The sequence below is a fragment of the Oncorhynchus kisutch genome, unplaced genomic scaffold, assembly GCF_002021735.2.
Source record: "Oncorhynchus kisutch isolate 150728-3 unplaced genomic scaffold, Okis_V2 Okis06b-Okis10b_hom, whole genome shotgun sequence".
Taxonomy (NCBI): Eukaryota; Metazoa; Chordata; class Actinopteri; order Salmoniformes; family Salmonidae; genus Oncorhynchus; species Oncorhynchus kisutch.
In genome coordinates, this window is record NW_022261983.1 from 6071937 (window position 1) to 6088599 (window position 16663).

General features: G+C 47.4%; 1 protein-coding gene across 1 annotated transcript in view; it reads right to left on the reverse strand.

Moving 5' to 3' along the window:
- coro7 (coronin 7) overlaps window positions 1–16663 on the reverse strand; it is a 244011-nt gene that overhangs the window by 3206 nt on the left and 224142 nt on the right. The window contains exons 10-25 of the mRNA XM_031813924.1: window positions 10205–10259; window positions 10030–10087; window positions 9463–9608; window positions 9145–9240; window positions 8821–8928; window positions 7564–7720; window positions 6036–6211; window positions 5467–5662; window positions 4978–5120; window positions 4615–4719; window positions 3867–3952; window positions 3464–3605; window positions 3055–3144; window positions 2689–2805; window positions 2327–2462; window positions 82–173 (exon numbers count right to left, since the gene is read on the reverse strand). Of these exons, the coding sequence (XP_031669784.1) occupies window positions 82–173; window positions 2327–2462; window positions 2689–2805; window positions 3055–3144; window positions 3464–3605; window positions 3867–3952; window positions 4615–4719; window positions 4978–5120; window positions 5467–5662; window positions 6036–6211; window positions 7564–7720; window positions 8821–8928; window positions 9145–9240; window positions 9463–9608; window positions 10030–10087; window positions 10205–10259 (1903 nt within the window). The remainder of the gene's footprint in view (window positions 1–81; window positions 174–2326; window positions 2463–2688; window positions 2806–3054; window positions 3145–3463; window positions 3606–3866; window positions 3953–4614; window positions 4720–4977; window positions 5121–5466; window positions 5663–6035; window positions 6212–7563; window positions 7721–8820; window positions 8929–9144; window positions 9241–9462; window positions 9609–10029; window positions 10088–10204; window positions 10260–16663) is intronic.

The following is a 16663-nucleotide window of genomic DNA, read 5'->3' on the forward strand; positions in this document are numbered from 1 at the left end:
AATATCAGTGCATCACTAATTCAGATAGTAGCAACACACACACACACACACACACACACACACACACACACACACACACACCTCATCTTTCTTCTGCTCGTCAGTCTTCTCCTCCAGGTAGTGAGAGGATGGAAGGTACTTTCTCACTTGGACCTCCTTGGGCGCTTCACTCACTGAGAGGACAGACAGACAGATGGACAGACAGAAACAGTGACAGTGAGACCAGAGAGTTGGGAGGGGTTGTGTTAGAATGGCAGTGGGCCACTGTGCATATACAGGGTTGTGTTAGAATGGCAGTGGGCCACTGTGTATATACAGGGTTGTGTTAGAATGGCAGTGGGCCACTGTGTATATACAGGGTTGTGTTAGAATGGCAGTGGGCCACTGTGTATATACTGGGTTGTGTTAGAATGGCAGTGGGCCACTGTGTATATACAGGGTTGTGTTAGAATGGCAGTGGGACACTGTGTATATACAGGGTTGTGTTAGAATGGCAGTGGGCCACTGTGTATATACAGGGTTGTGTTAGAATGGCAGAATGGCAGTGGGCCACTGTGTATATACAGGGTTGTGTTAGAATGGCAGTGGGCCACTGTGTATATACAGGGTTGTGTTAGAATGGCAGAATGGCAGTGGGCCACTGTGTATATACAGGGTTGTGTTAGAATGGCAGTGGGCCACTGTGTATATACAGGGTTGTGTTAGAATGGCAGTGGGCCACTGTGTATATACAGGGTTGTGTTAGAATGGCAGTGGGCCACTGTGTATATACAGGGTTGTGTTAGAATGGCAGTGGGCCACTGTGTATATACAGGGTTGTGTTAGAATGGCAGTGGGCCACTGTGTATATACAGGGTTGTGTTAGAATGGCAGTGGGCCACTGTGTATATACAGGGTTGTGTTAGAATGGCAGTGGGCCACTGTGTATATACAGGGTTGTGTTAGAATGGCAGTGGGCCACTGTGTATATACAGGGTTGTGTTAGAATGGCAGTGAGCCACTGTGTATATACAGGGTTGTGTTAGAATGGCAGTGGGCCACTGTGTATATACAGGGTTGTGTTAGAATGGCAGTGGGCCACTGTGTATATACAGGGTTGTGTTAGAATGGCAGTGGGCCACTGTGTATATACAGGGTTGTGTTAGAATGGCAGTGGGCCACTGTGTATATACAGGGTTGTGTTAGAATGGCAGTGGGCCACTGTGTATATACAGGGTTGTGTTAGAATGGCAGTGGGCCACTGTGTATATACAGGGTTGTGTTAGAATGGCAGTGGGCCACTGTGTATATACAGGGTTGTGTTAGAATGGCAGTGGGCCACTGTGTATATACAGGGTTGTGTTAGAATGGCAGTGGGCCACTGTGTATATACTCTATGTGGAAAAAGGAAAAAGTATGTGAACCCTTGGATTTAGTAACTGGTTGACCCTCCTTTGGCAGCAATAACCTCAACCCAATGTTTTCTGTAGTTGCGGATCAGACCTGCAAAACGGTCAGGAGGAATTTTGGATAATTCATCTTTACAAAGAGATACTTAGAGATACTTTTGTAACCCTTTCCAGTTTTATGCAAGTCAACCATTCTTAATCTTAGGTCTTCTGAGATCTCTTTTGTTCAAAGCATGGTTCACATCAGGCAATGCTTCTTGTGAAGAGCAAACTCACATTATGTGAGTGTTTTTTTATAGGGCAATCTCGTCTCACTGATTGGACTCCAGGTTAGTTGACTCCTGACTCCAATTAGCTTTTGGAGAAGTCATTAGCCTAGGGGTTCGCATACTTTTTCTAACCTACATTGTGAATGTTTAAATGATGTATTCCAATATAGACAAGAAAAATAGACAAATGTGTGTGTTATTAGTTTAAGCAGACTGTGTTTGTCTATTGTTGTGACTTAGATGAAGATCAGATCACATTTGATGACCAATTTCTGCAGAAATGCAGGTAATTCCAAAGGGTTCACATACTTTCTCTTGCCACTGTACATGTGTGTCATTCCAGGTACACCGATCCACAAGACTTTGCTCAAAGCCTGTATCGGCAATTCTACGTTATAGAAGATCTCTGCCTCACATTGAGTTGATTGACGATTGGCTGTCAGAATAGATTTAGCCTGTGTCACCATCATGTCAAAGCACAAGGCAGATAATCTTGTCAAACCCAGGACTTGGCCCATGAAAGAGTGGATAGGTTGCCCCTTCTAAACTGTATCTGCTCGGCTTCTCATCTGACATTCAAAAGGTGGATCTAACAGTAATGCTGTTGACTTCAGTCCACTGTTTGTACTATATGTGCCTGGGCGGAGCAGAGCTGAGGTTAGCCCCTACCTGGGGTCATGTCTTTGGGCTTGAGGCTGATGGACTGATGCTTCCCATCAGAACCAGCCAGCCAGGCTGAGGCTGTCAGAGAGGACTCCCACCACACTGCTGTGTCTGGGTACACATCATCCTGAAAGAACTCTTTCTGTGGACGGATGGAGAGAAGGAAGGAGGGAGACGAGACACCACAGGATTAGTTCAGAACTCAAACAGCTCAAACTCCACAGGCTAAGTACAAACAGGGGTTCACATAGCAGACCCTTTTTACTGGTAGTTTTTTGAGGCCCTGGTCTGAAAAGTCATCAAATAACTGCAGGTTTTTCCTATTCCCCCATATATACACTAGATGGCAGCGTTCAGCCATAACTCACTCTGACGCGGGGGACTCTGAAGGCCACTGGCTCTATGGAGGTCTTACTGAGCCTCAGACCCCTGGCCACCTCGACCTCTTGCACCACACACTCAGTCTTCGGCAGGAAGGCCAAGCCCTAAACACAGGAAACAGGAAGTTCATGCAGAGAGATTCTACAGGTCTACAGGTGCCTGCGTAATTGATTGACAGATCATCAATTAGTCAGTCAGTCAGTCAAACAGACATTTTATACAAGTCACAAATTCAGGGAAATGTTTTAATCTATTGACTACAAAACATGTAATAAGAAGGAGCAGGATATAGGAAATGAGAAAAGAAAGAGGGAAAAGCAGGGATGTAAATGCTGTTAACATAAAGTCTATACCTTGTGGGGCTCTGAGGAGTTGAAGCTGGCACATTCCAGGAAATAAGGAGCTTCTGGCACTATCTCAAAGATGTACACTCGCGTGTCACCCTGGTAAATGTAAACAACAACAACAATGGTGGTATCGGTTTACTCGTGTCAAAGTCTGGGTATTGGGAGTCAGTATGGATCTACCAATCCACCACCACCACCAACATTAGCCCGGTCCCAGATAGTTTTTTGTTGTCTACTAGACATAGGAGTTGGCAAGACAGCACAAACAGATCGGGAACCAGGCTAGGCAGGCATTATTATCATGAAGCACAAGATTCTGTAACTGACTTTCAACACAACATCAAGTCAATATGGGCTCTATTTTCTTCTATCCAAAAGAAATGCTCTGTTTATTTGTTTGTTTGTTGTCGTTTACCTTTCCGGTGAGGATGACGACGCTGGTGTCGGGGTCGTAGAAGGGAATGAGGGTGGAGGGTGAGACGTCGGTGGGGGCGCTGGCGATGGCCCCGGAGGACAGGGACTCAACGGAGTGCAGGTACAGGGTTCTCTCACTGCGACTGCAGAAGGGGGAAACACATCGGGGGTCAAAGGTGAGGTGAACTGTGGTGACATCAGAGGGGTTGTTTTCCTCTTGTTCACCAGGACCATAAAGCCATTGGTGCAGTTTTTTGTGTGAACCAAGATTATGGGTGAACTACATGTCAGACTGAATGGTCATACACACAAACGATGAACTGGATGAATTAAATGAAGGTAAATGGATTGTTAAGCACAAATTGAAGCTCAACTACCAAACAGAAATACAGAGAAATATTCACCTGTCGAATCCTGACACCATCAGGTATTTGCCGTCACACACCCACACCACACGAGCCCCTCTGTGGCCCTCAGGACCTGCACCCTCCTGCAGAGAGAGAGAGAAGGACAATGAGAGATATATGGAAATACTCCAAACAAAAAGGTTAACAACTGCTCAGGTCTCCTGAACACACACCTGTACTGGCTCAGCAGACTTGCTCAGGTCTCCTGAACACACACCTGTACTGGCTCAGCAGACTTGCTCAGGTCTCCTGAACACACACCTGTACTGGCTCAGCAGACTTGCTCAGGTCTCCTGAACACACACCTGTACTGGCTCAGGAGACTTGCTCAGGTCTCCTGAACACACACCTGTACTGGCTCAGCAGACTTGCTCAGGTCTCCTGAACACACACCTGTACTGGCTCAGCAGACTTGCTCAGGTCTCCTGAACACACACCTGTACTGGCTCAGCAGACTTGCTCAGGTCTCCTGAACACACACCTGTACTGGCTCAGCAGACTTGCTCAGGTCTCCTGAACACACACCTGTACTGGCTCAGCAGACTTGCTCAGGTCTCCTGAACACACACCTGTACTGGCTCAGCAGACTTGCTCAGGTCTCCTGAACACACACCTGTACTGGCTCAGCAGACTTGCTCAGGTCTCCTGAACACACACCTGTACTGGCTCAGCAGACTTGCTCAGGTCTCCTGAACACACACCTGTACTGGCTCAGCAGACTTGCTCAGGTCTCCTGAACACACACCTGTACTGGCTCAGCAGACTTGCGAGGGTCGTAGATGCGCAGTTTCCCATCCTTACACACCGTGGCCAGGAGTTTACCATCCGGACTCCACGCCATCCCAAATATCTATATGCACACCAGGCAGGAGAGGGAACAGAGAAAGGAACGAGTGAAAAGTTTAAATGAAGTGAAGGAGACAAGCAAAATGCACGTTCCTTGTACATACTGTAGGTAGGATCAATCAATCAATATCCATCCATCAATCATTATTATTATCCCAGATACATTTTACCACGTCCCTATTCTCTAACAAAACCAGTGGTTCCACCCCCTGCCAATACTAATATTCCTTATGTTCCGCCCCTTTCCCTCCTCCTCCGTCACCTGATCCTGGTGTCCCCGGAGCGCTTTGACCTCGTCCCCAGACTCCAGGTTCCACAGGCGCACCGTCTGGTCGTAGGAGGAGGATGCCAGCAGGCCCGACGCCAGGGGGTGGAACTTGACTGAGTAGATCTTCTCAGTGTGGCCTGTGATTGGTCAAAACCCCTGTCACTCACTCACATTCTATCAAGATATGATTGATTTAGATTTAGACTATAGATTCTGTAGTCACACAGTATAAGGCTATATATAAGGATAATAAGACGCACTGTAGCAAATTGCATACCGGTAGCCTGTTCATTTCATTTCTGTCACTCATTGAATGAAGGATAGAGTACTGATACATATGTGGCTACATTCACTCACACATCTACATATCAGATATTTCACATTGGACCCCAAAAGCTCCAGCTCTGAGTCTAACTTCTTTCAATTGAATTGTACTTTACTTGAACTGAATTGGTCTCCAGGCCCCTGTGTAGTGTGTCTTACCCTGCAGGATGGTCTCTGGCTCAGTCAGGGTCTCTGTCAGACCCCCCTCAGGCACCTGCCACACACGGATCTTAGCATCGTCGCCCGCCACCACCAGCCTGTGACTGTTGAAGGGGTCCCAGGAGAAGTCAGCCACGTTGACAGAGTTCTGGATGGTGGGCAGGCCCGTGTCCGCTAGCTTCCCAGCCTGAGACAACTGAGGAGGGGGGCAGTGAGATACATCCCTCTTTCTTTAATGTGTGAACCAATAAAGCCACATCTTTGGTCTAATATGGTGGCAGAAATCCTAAATGACTATTTACACTATTCATTCCTATTATTCGATGACATTCTACTGTATATGTAATTCTGTAGCGGCTGCATATCATTTCGTGTTAGTTGAAGTGTTGTCTACTCCTCCAACTAATGAGACACAGCCATAAAACACCCTCACTTTAGCAGAACTCTGCTTTCTTGGCCAGGGCTCACTTAAAAAAGATAAAGATAAGGACAAATAAAAATAACTAAAAGAATACTACAATATTTTGGATTAAGACACATTATCTTCCATTTTCTAAGTGGGGAAGTACCTCAAAGATGGCGATCTGACCCCCGGCGGTGGCGAGGGGCACGGCCACGCGATGGCGGTTGGTACAGAAGCCATCACACTCCCCGGGCGTGGTGAGGTTGAGCCCCTTCAGGTTGGTGAAGTGGGTGTCTCTGTGAAGCACCGCACCCTGCAGGTGACGAAACTTACTGCTGGGACCTGGGGAAGGAGGAGAGGGAGGGAGAGGGAGAGAGAGGGAGGAGGAGGAGGGAGGGAGGGAGAGAGAGAGGGAGGAGGAGGAGGAGGAGAGAGAGAGGGAGGAGGAGGAGGAGAGGGAGGGAGAGGGAGGAGGAGGAGGGAGGGAGGGAGAGAGAGAGGGAGGAGGAGGAGGAGGAGAGAGAGAGGGAGGAGGAGGAGGAGAGGGAGGGAGAGGGAGAGAGAGGTAGGAGGAGAGGGAGGGAGAGGGAGGAGGAGGAGAGGGAGGGAGAGGGAGAGAGAGGGAGGAGGAGGAGAGGGAGGGAGGGAGGGAGGGAGGGAGGGAGGGAGGGAGGGAGGGAGGGAGGGAGGGAGGGAGGGAGAGGGAGAGAGAGGGAGGAGGAGAGGGAGGGAGGGAGGGAGAGGGAGGAGGAGGAGAGGGAGAGAGAGGGAGGAGAGGGAGGGAGGGAGAGAGGGAGAAAGGGAGGAGGAGAGGGAGGGAGGGAGAGGGAGGAGGAGGAGAGGGAGGGAGGGAGGGAGAGGGAGAGAGAGGGAGAGAGAGAGAGGGAGGAGGAGGAGAGCAGGGTGATTTTAGACCTTAGCTACATTATTTGTAACCTGGGTCTTGTTCATTAGGCACCAACCTGAAGAAATGATTTATAATGATGTACCTGCTCCAATAAGAAATGCTTGTTTTAGTTTTCTGTTGCGAAACATTTTGTTACGCAGTACCCAATGAACACCACCCAGGTATATTATTAGTAACCTAGTCCCATACTATATGTGCTGTGGGAAGCTCTTGTATGGTTAAAAAACAAGTTGGTTACAGCACATTTAGAATGGTAACAGGCTACATCAGACAGGGGATACTGGCAGTGTGCCTGGTCCCAGATCTGTTTGTGCTGTCTTGATATGCTAGCAGTGTGTAGGATTGGATCGTCAGACAGGTTCAGATTAGTCCAAACCACCAACTCTCTCTCTCTCTCTCACACAGTTCAGTTGTAAATACAGCTCAAACCAACAGTCAGCAGGACATTATAATAAGATAATGACAAGGTAGGGAAATGAGATGAGAGATGAGAGAGAGAGCCTTACCTAGCATTGAGACTGACACTGTCAAATCTTACATAACATACTTCCTAATACCATAACCGGATATGTAACACGGAGCATTGTGGGTAATGTAGTACCACTACAGTTTCCCAAAACAGCTTTACTCAACATGTTGCTGATGGGTAAGGATGTGTGTGTGTGGTGTGTGTATGTGTGTGGTGTGTGTATGTGTGTGGTGTGTGTGTGTGTGTGTGTATTCACGTATATGTGTGTTTGTGTGTGTGTGAGATGGAGCACTGCTACTGTTTCCCAAACAGCCTTACCCAACATGCTGCTGATGGCTTTGGCACTCTGGCTGGGGCTGGGGAGGAAGCCTGAGGAGAGGCCAGAGGTGGAGGAGGGGGAGCGGGAAGGGGCAGCACTGCTGCTGGGGGAGCTCAGGGGACTGCTGGAGGTGGAGCAGCCTCGCACTGGAGCCTCCTGGAGAGGAAGAACAACATTAATACATATACAATATACAATCATATAATTAAACAATAAGGCCCGGGGGGGTGTGGTATATGGCCAATATACTACTGCTAAGGGCTTTTCTGATGCACAACACAACGCGGAGTGCCTGGATACAGCCCTCAGCCGTGGTATATTGGCCATATACCACAAATCCCCAAGGTGCCTTATTGCTATAATAAATTGGTTACCAACATAATTAGAGCAGTAAAAATAAATGTTTTGTCATACCAGTGGTATATGGTCTGATTTACCACAGCTTTCAGCCAATCAGCAACAGGGCCGAATCACCCAGTGTATATATCCAATATAGTGTATAAGGTCTGATTAATATAAAATACTTTCTAGAGAGAAGGAATAATACTAATAATATGGTCACTAAACCAGATGTCTTTATCCAAAGATACTCACAGGTTTACAGACTACTTTAATCTACAGACATTAGATACTCACAGGTTAATCCAAAATATTCAATCAATACTCTATGTGTGGCCCGATGCAATAATATGAAAACAATTTGAGAGAAAATAAAGCTAAATCCAAATTCCATTTGTATTAAAAATACAATAAAAAGGTAGTTGCTAGCAGAGGGAATGAGGGAACGGAGGGAATGAGGGAATGGAGGGAATGAGGGAACGGGGAGAATGAGGGAACGGAGGGAATGAGGAAACAGAGGGAATGAGGGAACGGAGGGAATGAGGGAACAGAGGAAATGAGAGAACGGAGGGAACAGAGGGAATGAGGGAACGGAGGGAATGAGGGAACAGAGGGAATGAGGGAACGGAGGGAATGAGGGAACGGAGGGAATGAGGGAACGGAGGGAATGAGGGAACGGAGGGAATGAGGGAACGGAGGGAATGAGGGAACAGAGGGAATGAGGGAACGGAGGGAATGAGGGAACGGAGGGAATGAGGGAACGGAGGGAATGAGGGAACGGAGGGAATGAGGGAACGGAGGGAATGAGGGAACGGAGGGAATGAGGGAACGGAGGGAATGAGGGAACGGAGGGAGCCAAAAGAGAAATGAAAACGACCCATAGAGGAGGAGGAGAACGGATGATGCTGGACTCTGACCTCTTTGCTCCTCCCACTGGGCAGCTCTTTCTTAGCAGGCGTCTGATTGGCTGGCTTAGCGTTGTTAGGCTTCTGACGATTGGATGGGTTGACACTGACCTTCTCAACCTGAGAAGACGCCCATGATTGGATGTTTAAGAGAACAGCAGGCTATTAGTGGTCCTGAAGTACAAACCGCGCCAAAAACCAAGCACTTCTATTGGTACTGTATGCACATTGTATCCAAGCTAGAATACAGATTAGAGTTATATTGTGTAGAGTGATGGTGGTACATCCAAGTTAGAATACAGATTAGAGTTATATTGTGTAGAGTGATGGTGGTACCTGTTTCTCGCCACCTTTCCACCACTCTGCAGCTGACATGGCTGCCGTCCGGCCCAAGGTGTCTGGGTACAGGTCTGCATGGAACTCCTGTCCTGACTGAATTAGATACACAAAAGCAGACATACTCTAAAATGGAAGACATAAAGGCTTGTTGAATGGTTTCTCATTCCATAACTTTATTTCCCTCAGTGACTACAAAGACACTACTGCCAAGTCCCCCTCCCATCAGTTTAGAAACAAGTACAGGGAAAGAACTGTTGCCATGACATCAAAATGACAGATGGATCTGCTGTTACAGTAGCCTGAGAGATACTGGACCTTGCGGGGAACGTGGTAGTTGATTGGCACGATGAAGCTGTCCGTCAGCTGCAGGACCCGCATGACCTCACAGGACAGGACATCCAATGCCAACTTGGGTACCATGGCAACACCTCGCGTTGGGGCTTCCGTCAGACAGTGGCTCACTGGAGAGAAAGAGATGAGGAGAGAATAAGAGGGAGAAAGAAGTAGAGATTAGAGGAGTGTGTGTGAGAGAGGGAGTGGGAGAGGTAGGAGGACAGACCTGGGTGTGTGAGAGAGGGAGTGGGAGAGGTAGGAGGACAGACCTGGGTGTGTGAGAGAGGGAGTGGGAGAGGTAGGAGGACAGACCTAGGTGTGTGAGAGAGGGAGTGGGAGAGGTAGGAGGACAGACCTGGGTGTGTGAGAGGTAGGAGGACAGACCTGGGTGTGGGAGAGAGGGAGTGGGAGAGGTAGCAGGACAGACCTGGGTGTGTGAGAGAGGGAGTGGGAGAGGTAGGAGGACAGACCTGGGTGTGTGAGAGAGGGAGTGGGAGAGGTAGGAGGACAGTATTGGAAAATGAACAACCACTGAAGATCTGTCCTTACCTTGGGAAAGGAATGGTTCAGTGGCAGACACCTCGAAGCAGTCAATGACACTATCTCCCTATGGAAGAGAGAACAAAGCAGACATGTATTTACTGAGGAAGATAATAGTAAAATATGAAATGAGGCCAGCTGCCTTCATACTATCTGTTAAGGGAGACAACAAACTACATCTTACCATCCCAGATACTGTGAGGAGGCCTGAGTCAGGGTCAAACAAAGGCATCAGGGTCCTGAGAATGGAGAAGAGGGGGGGAAGATGGAGAGGGAGTAGATGGAGAAGAGAGAGAGGGAGTAGAGGGAGTAGAGAGAGAGCAGGGAGAAGAGAGAGAGGGAGTAGAGGGAGTAGAGAGAGAGCAGGGAGAAGAGAGAGAGAGTAGAGGGATGAGAGAGAGAGGAAAGAGAGAGTATAGAAGGAGGAGAGAGAGGAAAGAGAGAGTGTAGAAGTAGGAGAGAGAGAGTAGAGGGAAGAGGGAGTAGAGGGAGAAGAGAGAGCAGGGAGAAGAGAGAGAGAGAGTAGAGAGAGAAGAGAGAGAGGGAGTAGAGGGAGAAGAGAGAGAGCAGGGAGAGAGAGAGAGAGAGGAGGGGGAAGAGAGAGAGTGAGAGAGTGAGGAGGGGAGGAGAGAGAGAGGAGGGGGGGGGGGAGAGAGAGAGGAGGGGGAGGAGAGAGAGAAGAGGGGAAAAGATACAAAGAGAGAGATTTTCAACAAGCTGCAAAACAAGTTGAATCAATCACAAAAATCAACAGGCCAGTTTACTGTAGTTTCAATCACCAACCACTAGATGGGAAACACACCACTCACAGGAGGAATGCTACATGTTGTAGTTCAGTACTAGGAACCTTAACCACTAGATGGGAAACACACTACTCACAGGAGGAATGCTACATGTTGTAGTTCAGTACTAGGAACCTTAACCACTAGATGGGAAACACACCACTCACAGGAGGAATGCTACATGTCGTGGTTCAGTACTAGGAACCTTAACCACTAGATGGGAAACACACCACTCACAGGAGGAATGCTACATGTTGTAGTTCAGTACTAGGAACCTTAACCACTAGATGGGAAACACACCACTCACAGGAGGAATGCTACATGTCGTAGTTCAGTACTAGGAACCTTAACCACTAGATGGGAAACACACCACTCACAGGAGGAATGCTACATGTCGTAGTTCAGTACTAGGAACCTTAACCACTAGATGGGAAACACACCACTCACAGGAGGAATGCTACATGTCATAGTTCAGTACTAGGAACCTTAACCACTAGATGGGAAACACACCACTCACAGGAGAAATGCTACATGTTGTAGTTCAGTACTAGGAACCTTAACCACTAGATGGGAAACACACCACTCACAGGAGGAATGCTACATGTTGTAGTTCAGTACTAGGAACCTTAACCACTAGATGGGAAACACACCACTCACAGGAGGAATGCTACATGTTGTAGTTCAGTACTAGGAACCTTAACCACTAGATGGGAAACACACCACTCACAGGAGGAATGCTACATGTCGTAGTTCAGTACTAGGAACCTTAACCACTAGATGGGAAACACACCACTCACAGGAGGAATGCTACATGTTGTAGTTCAGTACTAGGAACCTTAACCACTAGATGGGAAACACACCACTCACAGGAGGAATGCTACATGTTGTAGTTCAGTACTAGGAACCTTAACCACTAGATGGGAAACACACCACTCACAGGAGGAATGCTACATGTCGTAGTTCAGTACTAGGAACCTTAACCACTAGATGGGAAACACACCACTCACAGGAGGAATGCTACATGTTGTAGTTCAGTACTAGGAACCTTAACCACTAGATGGGAAACACACCACTCACAGGAGGAATGCTACATGTTGTAGTTCAGTACTAGGAACCTTAACCACTAGATGGGAAACACACCACTCACAGGAGGAATGCTACATGTTGTAGTTCAGTACTAGGAACCTTAACCACTAGATGGGAAACACACCACTCACAGGAGGAATGCTACATGTTGTAGTTCAGTACTAGGAACCATAACCACTAGATGGGAAACACACCACTCACAGGAGGAATGCTACATGTCGTAGTTCAGTACTAGGAACCTTAACCACTAGATGGGAAACACACCACTCACAGGAGGAATGCTACATGTCGTAGTTCAGTACTAGGAACCTTAACCACTAGATGGGAAACACACCACTCACAGGAGGAATGCTACATGTCGTAGTTCAGTACTAGGAACCTTAACCACTAGATGGGAAACACACCACTCACAGGAGGAATGCTACATGTCGTAGTTCAGTACTAGGAACCTTAACTTGCACTGCAGATATCCTCCCTCTGCAATATGTTATTATATTTTTATTTGGCTAATTAGCTGGTCATTATAAAGAATAACAACATATTAATCAAAGCAAGCAATTTCTGGCATTAAACTACAAATTGAGCACAAACATTCTACACACACACACACACACGCACACGCACACACACACACACACAGAGTAGTGTCCAGGGGACTTCTTGTAATAGAGTCAGAAGGGAAGTGGTGTGTGAGGTCACAGCTTCACATCACAAACACACGCACACACAAATCAACCACAGTGAGTGGTGATGTCATGATGTATAAATATGAATCTAACGACAGACTGGAGTAGACTGACTGTTCTCCCTGATACTGCTGACTATAGGGACACGGAACTGTCTGTGTCTGTCTGTGTGTCTCCCTGATACGGCTGACTATAGGGACACGGAACTGTCTGTGTCTGTCTGTGTGTCTCCCTGATACCGCTGACTATAGGGACACGGAACTGTCTGTGTCTGTCTGTGTGTCTCCCTGATACTGCTGACTATAGGGACACGGAACTGTCTGTGTGTCTCCCTGATACCGCTGACTATAGGGACACGGAACTGTCTGTGTCTGTCTGTGTGTCTCCCTGATACCGCTGACTATAGGGACACAGAACTGTCTGTGTGTCTCCCTGATACCGCTGACTATAGGGACACGGAACTGTCTTTGTGTCTCCCTGATACCGCTGACTATAGGGACACGGAACTGTCTGTGTCTGTCTGTGTGTCTCCCTGATGCCGCTGACTATAGGGACACGGAACTGTCTGTGTCTGTCTGTGTGTCTCCCTGATACCGCTGACTATAGGGGACACAGAACTGTCTGTGTGTCTCCCTGATACGGCTGACTATAGGGACACAGAACTGTCTGTGTGTCTCCCTGATACCGCTGACTATAGGGACACGGAACTGTCTGTGTCTGTCTGTGTGTCTCCCTGATACCGCTGACTATAGGGACACAGAACTGTCTGTGTCTGTCTGTGTGTCTCCCTGATACCGCTGACTATAGGGACACGGAACTGTCTGTGTGTCTCCCTGATACCGCTGACTATAGGGACACAGAACTGTCTGTGTCTGTGTCTGTCTGTCTGTCTGTGTAACCCAAAGCACACAGCAAATAGACATCCAGAGTTGAAATCTGAGAAGCTGAATGAGAACAAGGACATGTTGTACATACTGACTTCTGGAAAAGTGCTGTGATTGGTCCCTTGTTCAAACCAAGGTGTTGTGGAACTGAATAGGGGCCCGCTACCCCCTATTTCCATCTCCCTCTCTCACACACACACACACACACACACACACACACACACACACACACACACACACACACACCTCTCTTTCTTTCCCTCTCTCTACCCACCCCAGCCCTGTGAAGTCAGTGAGGGGCGGCCACGCTTCGTTAGTGCCTCTCTGTGTTCCCATGTCCAAGTCAGTCCACAGGGAGCCCCTCTATTCCCACACCCCCTTGTTCCGTCCACCTCTCTCTCCCTCCCTCACCCTCCTCCATGTCTCCAATAGGTGCAATACCAGTTATGTCTGCAAATGGCCCTTTCTCTCATTCTCTTATCTCTGTATGTTTATCTTGTGTTTTCTCACACTATCCCATAGGAGAAACTTACACCAATCACACAGCTGAATAATGGAGTTCTGGCCTTATCACAGATCATCCATACTGTTTTCTACAGTGGTCACGCTCCACAGCACTGGGACTGGAGTGCATTTTCCCACACACACACACACACACACACACACACACACACACACACACACACACACACACACACACACACACACACACACACACACACACACACACACACACACACACACCAATGACTGTATATGTGAATGAACAAAGCCATCTATCACGTCATTCATATATAAGTAGGAATAAAGTGACTAGGCCACAGGATAGATAATAAACAGTAGCAGCAGTGTGTGATGAGTCCAAAGAGTGTAAAAAGGGTCAATGTAGACATTCTGGGTAGCTATTTGGTTCATTATTTAACAATCTTATGAACTTTGAGATGTGTCACCTTACACCTGACTGGGTGATACGTTCATGTTGAGCTCACAGTGCTTTGAGATGTGACACCTTACACCTGACTGGGTGAAATGTTCATGTTGAGCTCACAGTGCTTTGAGATGTGACACCTGACTGGGTGATACGTTCATGTTGAGCTCACAGTGCTTTGAGATGTGACACCTGACTGGGTGATACGTTCATGTTGAGCTCACAGTGCTTTGAGATGTGACACCTGACTGGGTGATACGTTCATGTTGAGCTCACAGTGCTTTGAGATGTGACACCTGACTGGGTGATACGTTCATGTTGAGCTCACAGTGCTTTGAGATGTGACACCTGACTGGGTGATACGTTCATGTTGAGCTCACAGTGCTTTGAGATGTGACACCTGACTGGGTGATACGTTCATGTTGAGCTCACAGTGCTTTGAGATGTGACACCTGACTGGGTGATACGTTCATGTTGAGCTCACAGTGCTTTGAGATGTGACACCTTACACCTGACTGGGTGATACGTTCATGTTGAGCTCACAGTGCTTTGAGATGTGACACCTTACACCTGACTGGGTGATACGTTCATGTTGAGCTCACAGTGCTTTGAGATGTGACACCTGACTGGGTGATACGTTCATGTTGAGCTCACAGTGCTTTGAGATGTGACACCTTACACCTGACTGGGTGATACGTTCATGTTGAGCTCACAGTGCTTTGAGATGTGACACCTTACACCTGACTGGGTGATACGTTCATGTTGAGCTCACAGTGCTTTGAGATGTGACACCTGACTGGGTGATACGTTCATGTTGAGCTCACAGTGCTTTGAGATGTGACACCTGACTGGGTGATACGTTCATGTTGAGCTCACAGTGCTTTGAGATGTGACACCTTACAAAAAAATATATATATTTTTTTTTCATTCCCGTGGTATACGGTCTGTAATATCATGGCTTTCAGCCAATGAGAATTCAGGGCTTGAACCACCCAGTTTATAATTGTTTTTAGAACACACAGGACAAATTCCTCTGGTCTGTCTCTTTTCACCACTGAAGGTCACATGCAGGTGGTCAGTGCTTTTTTAAAATTCTCTGCATACAATGCATTCAGAAAGTATTCAGACCCCTTGATGTTTTCCACATTTTGTTATGTTACAGCCTTATTCTAAAATGGCTGACATTTTTTGGTTCCCTCATCAATATACACACAATACCCCATAACGACATCACACTACCCCATAACGACATCACACTACCCCATAACGACATCACACTACCCCATAACGACATCACAATACCCCATAACGACATCACAATACCCCATAACGACATCACACTACCCCATAACGACATCACACTACCCCATAATGACATCACACTACCCCATAATGACATCACACTACCCCATAACGACATCACAATACCCCATAACGACAAAGAAAAAACAGATCTTAAAGATTTTAGAAAATGTATTCTAATTAAAAACCAGAAATCACATTTACATAAGTACTCAGACCCTTTACTCAGTACTTTGTTGAAGCACCTTTGGCATTGATTACAGCCTCAAGTCTTCTTTCTGACATTCAGAGACTTGTCCTGAAGCCACTCCTGCTTTGTCTTGGCTGTGTCCTTAGGGTCTTTGTCCTATTGGAAGGCCCCAGTCTGAGGTCCTGAGTGTTCTGGAGCAGGTTTTCATCAAGGATCTCTCTGTACTTTTCTCCGCTCATCTTTACCTCGAGCTTGACTGGTCTCCCAGTCCCTGCCGCTGAAAAACATCCCCACAGCATAAGGCTGCCACCACCATGCTTCACCGTAGGGATGGTGCCAGGTTTCCTCAAGACGTAACGCTTGGCATTCAGGCCAAAGAGTTCAATCTTGATTTCATCAGACCAGAGAATCCTGTTTCTCATAGTCTGAGAGTCCTTAAGGTGCCTTTTGGCAAACTCCAAGCTGGCTGTCGTGCCTTTTACTGAGGAGTGGCTTCTGTTTGGCCAATCGACTATAAAGGCCTTATTGGTGGAGTGCTGCAGAGATGGTTGTCCTTCTGGAAGGTTCTCCCATCTCCACAGAGGAACTTGGTCACCTCCCCAACCAAGGTTTTTGCTCTTACATGCACTGTCAACCGTGGGACCTTATATAGACAGGTGTGTGCCTTTCCAAATCATGTCCAATCAACTGAATTTACCACAGGTGGACTCCGATCAAGTTGTAGAAACATCTCAAGAATGATCCATGGAAACAGGATGCACCTGAGCTCAATTTCGAGTCTCATA